Genomic DNA, 7,555 nt, shown 5'->3' with positions numbered 1-7,555 from the left:
TAAGAGTCTAAGAACTTTGGTTCTTTCCATTTTACAGTTACGTAATGGAACGATTCTATAAGAAACAATGCTTAAATCCTCCTTCAAAGATTTCGGGTAGTCATTCTCCTTCAAATATTCCGAATAGTCCTCCTTCTCCTTCAAAATATTCCAAGAAATCCATTTTCGAATATTCCGAGTAGGTCACAACAAAGTGAGGCCACTGAGTTGGATGCAATATTGGCTAATCTTCCTGTAGACCCTGGACATAGACATCGAATGCTTGATTATCCACCTAATTATCGTGAACCAATTCGTAGACACTATCTCCAAAATGATCATTGTCAACATAAAGACCACATCATGCCAAGAAAAGTTAGCGACAAACGATGTTTTATCATCGGTTGGTTTGATAAGTTTAAGTGGTTGGAGTATAGTATATCAAAAGATGTTGCATTTTGCCATTATTGCTATCTTTTCAAATGTGATTTTGATCGAATGGGTAGCACTGGAAATGATGTCTTCACTGAGAAATGGTTTACAAATTGGAAGAAAGAACCCGAAAATCTTCGAGTCCATGAGGGAGGTGTTGGAAGTCTTCATAATAAAGCTGTACAACAAGCTAGAGATTTGATGACACAAAAACAACACATTGAAACATTTGTGATTAAGCAAACCGATGAAGTTCGCATTAATTATCATACTTTATTGAGTGCCGCACTTGAGTGCACAAGATGGTTATTGGGACAAGGTTTGCCTTTTCATGGCCACGATGAATTGTTGAAATCAATCAATAAGGGTAATTATTTGAAGCGTATGCGTTTTCTTTCTAAGCATAATGAGAAAGTTAGGAATGTTGTGTTTGAGAATGCTCCCAAGAATCTTAAGTATACTTCATCCGATATTCAAAAAGATCTTGTTTGTGCTTGTGCCATTGAAACTATAGATGCAATCACTACAGTTATGTGTTGATGCACAAAACCGGAGGGGTCTTGGAACAGCGTAAATCCGACAGTGAATCTGCAGGAAAGTAAAGAACACAAGATGTATCATGGTTCACCCCAATGTTTGGGCTACATCCACACTGATGTTGATTGTATTTCTCTGTAACTATATGTATGGCTTACAAGCTCAAGGGGAGTCCCCCTGAGGAAGAGAGTGTTGTTGTGTTTGTGAGGGTATTGCACTCTGTTGGGTTCACAGAGTCCGCTTTGTGAGGGGGGGGAGGAGTCCCCTTTTATAGAATAAGGGGCTCTTCCGTTTACATAATTATGGGCTGGGTAATAAGGCCCAAATGTCGAGGCCCAATGTGTCAAGGTCTGAGGCCCAATATGTGTGGTACCAACAATATGGAAGGTGCATTTTTTTTCTCTTTTGGTTGATGGATCACGTGATGCTTCAACTAAAGAGCAAATGACAGTGGTATTGCATTATGCGAACAAAAAAGGAGAAGCAATTGAAAAGTTTTTGGATGTGCAACATGTCTCCTCTACAACTAGTAGTTCGCTTGAAGAGGCTATTGAGAGATTATTTGCTACAACAAACTTGAGTATGTCCAAGTTACGGGGACAAGGCTATGATGGAGCTAGTAATATGAAAGGTGAGCTAAATGGCCTTAAAACAAAGATTTTGAACAAGTATCCTCAAACATTTTATGTTTATTGTTTTGCACACCAACATCAACTAGCTCTTATAGCCGTTGCAAAGGGAATTGAGGGAAACAACGATGCTAGTATTTTGGTCAATACTATTGGATCATAGTGTAAGTGTCATGATGCATTTAGAGAGAAACAACTAGAACAAATTAAGAAAGCTCTTGATATTGGTGATCTTGAAACAAGTAGAGGGTTAAATCAAGAGAGTAGTCTCATGCATCATTGTGATACACGTTGAAACTCACATTATGGTCCTATAGTTAGTATTATTGCCATGTTTGAAGCCGTGGTGGAGGTGCTTGAATGGATTAAAGATGATACCAACCAAGACAATTTCAATGAAGCAAGTAAGTTATTCCAATACATACAAACTTTTGATTTTGTGTTTCATCTTTTTTTGATGAGACTCATATTGGAAATTACAAATGAGTTATCATAAGCATTGCAAAAGAAAAATCAATATATTGTGAATGTGATGGTGTTAGTGGAAGTATGCAAGCAAAGATTATAATCCTTAAGAGATGATGATCTTGGGGACTTGCTTGATGATGTACAAAAGTTTTGTGAAGAGCATGATATTGTCGTTCCTAACATGGAGGATTTGCATTTCGTACCCGGAAAATCAAGGCGTAAATCTCCAAGACTCACAAACTTCCATTACTATCGTGTACACCTCTATTTTCAAGTCCTTGATATGCAATTAAAGGAATTGAATGATCGCTTCAATGAGGTAAACATCTAGTTGCTTCTTTGTATGGCATGTTTGAGTCCAGTGAACAATTTTGCATCTTTTGACAAAGCAAAAATTGTTCGCCTATCCCAACTTTATCCTCAAGATTTTGATTGTATGGACCTCATGAATCTTCCAATTCAACTTGACAATTACATTCATAATATGAAGATGCATAGTGAGTTTTCATCATTGAGAGAAATTTGTGATCTTGCAAAAGAGTTGGTGAAAACCAGGAGGTGTGCAAGTTATATGTTAGTGTATAAGCTTCTTACATTGGCTTTGGTGTTACCGATTGCAACCGCTTCAGTGGAGAGAGCTTTTTCTGCTATGAAGATTGTGAAAACACCATTGGGTAACAATATGGGAGATCAATGGTTAAGTGATAGCATGCTTGTTTATATTGAGAGAGATGTATTTGCTTTTATTGATAATGAGCCTATATGCGACGTTTTCATGATATGAAACCTCGCTAACAATAATTGTAATTTGTTTGTATTGATAAATTATGGAAGACATTACTATATAAAAGAATTTGGTTTTTTCTATTATTTTGAACCTTGCAATCTTTTAACTTCGCCCTTCCCCCCATCAATTCCTGGCTTCACCATTGTATATAAGTCTAATATATACTATGTTTATACCATATTTAGGGCATCCGTATTTAGATCTCGTACAAATACTCAGGGGACTTAAATGTAATTATGATAAAGGAAGGGGCAAATATGTAATAAGTGAGGGGCCCTTATTTTATAAAAGGGCCTCTTCACCCTCACAAACCCTAAGCCTCTCCTATCTAGAGCAAAGCTCTCACACTCTCTCCCTCACAAATACTTTCAGAGAAATACAATCAGTGTGGACGTAGCCCAAACCTTGGGGTGAACCACGATACATCTTGTGTTATTTACTTTACTTGCAGATTCACGGTCGGATTTATGTTGTTCCAAGACCTCCGGTTTTGTGCATCAACATTTGGCGCCGTCTGTGGGAATCGACACAAAAAGTTATGTTGGTTCTCTCTCAATTTTTCACCTCCACCGTGGATCTGCAAAACCCAAGAGACAACCAAAACTCTCTGCATCTCTTTTGCTTTTGATATCTTTCACCTCTTCAAACAAAACACTACAAACTCTCTCTCTCTCTCTCTCTACCATCATTTGTCAGTTACAATCACACTCTTTCATGACGGAAGAGGAGGGGAGGAAATACCATAATCCAATAAAAAAAAAACCCCCAAAATCAAACTACGCGGTAAACTGGCATAAAAAATATGGAGGGAAGAAGCGACGCCGTAATCGAAACCAAATGATGGTGCTTCGGCAGCCTAGAACAAATGGAGGAGAAGATCCTGATCCACCCCGCCTTGTCCAACGACACGCGTCCATAGTGAACTCAGTGGAAGTCGAGCTCACCAATATGAACCTTAAATCCATCTCTGCCAGATCCGTGCCCGACCCGCACACGCTACTAAGGTCCTCTCACCTCCTCGGCCCCAAAGTTATCTAGGTGATTTTCAATCACTTTACGAAGAATGGCAGAATGAAACTAGGGAGAGACTTGACGGGGTCGAAGCTCTCGACGATGGAGAGGTACTCGAGCCGAAGGTGGCCACTGTGACCGGAGAACCCGACCCGGAACGAGAGCCCATTCGCGGCTTCTACTGGATCCATTTTTGGGCTCCGGGGTTAGAGCGTTTCAAGGGTTCATAAACCATTCGAACACCCGTGGGCCATCAAGATGGGTCGTGTGGGTCATCAAGATGGGTTGCGTTGGCCAACACCAGATCAGAAACAGGGGAGTTGCCAAGGACGTGGAGGCAGTTTTTTCACGGCGGTAGAGCGGTTTATGTTCCTTGAGAACGAGTCTAGGAGCACCAATCTGTGTGGCAATTCTTCTTCAACCAGGTGAACCATCCGCATAACCAGAAGCACCAATATTTGGGCTTATGGGCTTATCTTGTGAGGCAATTCTTCTTCAACAATCTGCACGATCGGTTAAGCACACACCCGTTTCTCAGTCTAATCAAGAAGAAATGGTTAACCTTTCGGTTAATTCTTGCTCTGAAGCAGTACCATGATAAAGGGTATGTCACGGTGATATTAAGTGTGAGAATGTGTTGGTGACTTTTTAGAATTGGCTCTACCTTGCTGACTTTGCATCTTTCAAACCCACCTCTATATTGGCACTTCATGGAGGGGTTAGCCGCCGTCTCCCACTCGTCTTCTTCTTCCTCTTCTTTCACTTGCCCTCCCTGCACCTGCGATTGCTCTTCTCAGCCTCTCATCTCCATTCCCATTAGTCTCAGCAACATTTCATTTGCAGCGTGCTCCGGACGCACCAACTCCAGGAGCACCATGTTTTCCAAGGCAGCAGTTGCCTGCTCTGATGCATAGATTTCCCACCCCACTTGTCCCAGGCTTTCCACCACATGCCATGTACAAAGTTGAACCTGTAGGCATTGCTGCTCCCACTCCTCCATTGCTTTTGTCGGCAAAGCAGAAAAGGAAAAAAGACACTCCACATGATTTCTTGTCTGCCATCTACAAAAGGGAAAAGAATATTTCAGAAACAGAAAAGCAAAAAGAAAAAGGGAAAAAGAAAAGTGAGAATGGAAAGGCACGACCAAAGCAAGTGGGCTTGCAAGCAAAAGATACCTTACAAAACAAGGTGGACAGAGAAGGAGCGGGGAGATCAAGAAAAGCATAAAAAAAACAAAACAAAACAAAAGTAGAAAAGAAAAGAGAAAGCAAAAGCAAGGAATAAACACCACACCAGAATGATGTGATTTACTTTTCTTGTTTTTGTATGATGTGAATTATTTTTCTTATCTTTCGGAGACATCTGTATAAACTCCATCATAGGGTAATAAAAAAAAGGCAAAGCCCAAAATAAATGGGCTGGAATGTTGTGTGGAGGGTGAAGACCCATAAGCACAAAATAGCACCAACCAAGTGATCAAAGTACGCCCAGTACTAAAAAATTATTCGGCAACCTGCCCCTATTACCACCAACCAGGTGATCAAAAGTACGCCCAGTACTTCAAATTATACATGAGCATTACTCATGTCAATCATACATAAACATTCATGAGCATTACTCATATCAATCATACATAAACATTCATGAGCATCACTCATGTCAACATTCATGAGCATCACTCATGTCAACATTCATGAGCATCACTCATGTCAACATCTATGAGCATCACTCATGTCAACATCCATGAGCATCACTCATATCAATCAACATAAACATTCATGAGCATCACTCATGTCAATCAGCTTCAAAAGCTTTATTTACAAAAGCTCTAGCTTCAAAAGCTTCATTTACAGAGCTCCAGCTTCAAAAGCTTCATTTATAAAAGCTCTAGCTTCAAAAGCTTAATTTACAGAGCTCTAGCTTCAAAAGCTTCATTTACAAAGCTCTAGCTGCAAAAGCTTCATTTACAGAGCTCCAGCTTCAAAAGCTTCATTTACAGAGCTCCAGCTTCAAAAGCTTCATTTATAAAAGCTCTAGCTTCAAAAGCTTCATTTACAGAGCTTTAGCTTTAAAAGCTTCATTTACAAAGCTCTAGCTTCAAAAACTTCATTTACAGAGTTCCAGCTTCAAAGCTTCATTTGCAAAGCTTTACCTACAAAGCTTCAATGCAGGGTATACAAATACCGCATCCGAACAACCGCCACTTCGGCCCATACATGGATTCAATTTGAAGTCTCCAGCCAACAGACTCTATTGACCGAAGACTTGGGGGACTACATTATGTACCATATATTGGGCCTCAACTGGGCCTTATGAAAAATACTTGGGGGACTCTAACCCATCATTCATGTATTGAGGAGCGAGCCCTTATTCTATAAAAGGGACTCCCTCACCACCATTAGAGAGCATCAACTCTAGCCCATATTAATGTTTTGAGGAGCAAGCCCTTATTCTATAAAAGGGACTCTCTCACCATCATTAGAGAGCATCAACTCTAGCACATTAGTCATGTATTGAGGAGCAAGCCCTTATTCTATAAAAGAGACTCCCTCATCATCATTAGAGAGCATTGCCGCCTACTGAGCAACCGCCTCGCCGCGAGCATCAACTCTAGCCCATCACTTATGTATGGAGGAGTGAGCCCTTATTATATAAAAGGGACTCCCTCACCTTCAACGCCACAAGCCAAGCCAACCAAGGCAATATAAGCCACGAGCCGAGTAGCTCGCAGCATGTGCTACTTCTAGTTGAGCATCATTTCAGATTGAGCACCGCCTCATATCGAGCATCAGTTCAAGACAACATCTAGTTACTTCGGCCCACACATAGACTGAATTTCAAGTCTCCAGCCAAAAGACTCTCTTGACTGAAGACTTGGGGGACTACTGTTTATACCATATTTAGGGCCTCCGTATTTAGATCTCGTACAAATACTCAGGGGACTTAAATGTAATTATGTGATAAAGGAAGGGGCAAATATGTAATAAGTGGGGAGCCCTTATTCTATAAAATGGCCTTCTCACCCTCACAAACCTTAAGTTTCTCCTATCTAGAGCAAAGCTCTCACGCTCTCTCCCTCACAAATACTCTCAGAGAAATACAATCAGTGTGGATGTAGCCCAAACCTTGGGGTGAACCACGATACATCTTGTGTTATTTACTTTACTTGCAGATTTACGGTCGGATTTACGTTGTTCCAAGACCTCCGATTTTGTGCATCAACATACTATATCACACACTTTTAATAATACAGAGTCTATATTAACATATCACACAATATTATTCTCTTACTATAAAAAAAATATTTAAATCATAATATAGGATGACCATATTAATTTACACTCTTAAGCCACCTGTTAAATTTTCTGGCTATATTTTTTTACAACAACAATAATATAGTCAGAGACCCATCCAAAGAAACAAAGGATAATTAACCATCATTTTTCTCATTTAAACACATTAAGCCACATCACACTAAATCCAACCATCACAATAAGACAGTCAAATATCCAACACCAAAATCTGCATACTACATAAGAACACCAACTCAACTAATTTCCAAAAATTGAAAAATCAAGAGCAATAACAAACGAAAACATTCACACTTCAATGAAATAAAAATCACTACTTTAACACAAAAACCAAACCGATCTACGCATAAAAAATGCAAAAAACAAATTGAAAGAAAAAACACACTATCACCATAGCACAA

At 39.8% G+C, this 7,555-nt stretch overlaps 1 protein-coding gene across 1 annotated transcript; it reads left to right on the top strand.

Moving 5' to 3' along the window:
- Positions 1–1,392: 1,392 nt before the first annotated feature.
- Positions 1,393–2,829, top strand: LOC139193319 (uncharacterized). Its single transcript, XM_070816310.1, has 3 exons — positions 1,393–1,579; positions 1,895–1,981; positions 2,408–2,829. The coding sequence occupies exons 1-3, from the start codon at positions 1,393–1,395 to the stop codon at positions 2,827–2,829; spliced, it is 696 nt and encodes a 231-aa protein (XP_070672411.1).
- The last annotated feature ends 4,726 nt before the right edge of the window (positions 2,830–7,555 follow it).

Source organism: Malus domestica, chromosome 17, assembly GCF_042453785.1.
Source record: "Malus domestica chromosome 17, GDT2T_hap1".
Taxonomy (NCBI): domain Eukaryota; kingdom Viridiplantae; phylum Streptophyta; class Magnoliopsida; order Rosales; family Rosaceae; genus Malus; species Malus domestica.
This window is presented reverse-complemented; position numbering and strand designations above follow the sequence as displayed.

Coding starts and splice junctions, on each gene's coding strand:
- LOC139193319 (XM_070816310.1), top strand. CDS start 1,393: ATGACAGTGGTATTGCATTATGCGAACAAAAAAGGAGAAGCAATTGAA. Junction 1,580..1,894: donor TGGAGCTAGTAATATGAAAG/GTGAGCTAAATG, acceptor ATGGTCCTATAG/TTAGTATTATTGCCATGTTT. Junction 1,982..2,407: donor AGACAATTTCAATGAAGCAA/GTAAGTTATTCC, acceptor GTTTGAGTCCAG/TGAACAATTTTGCATCTTTT.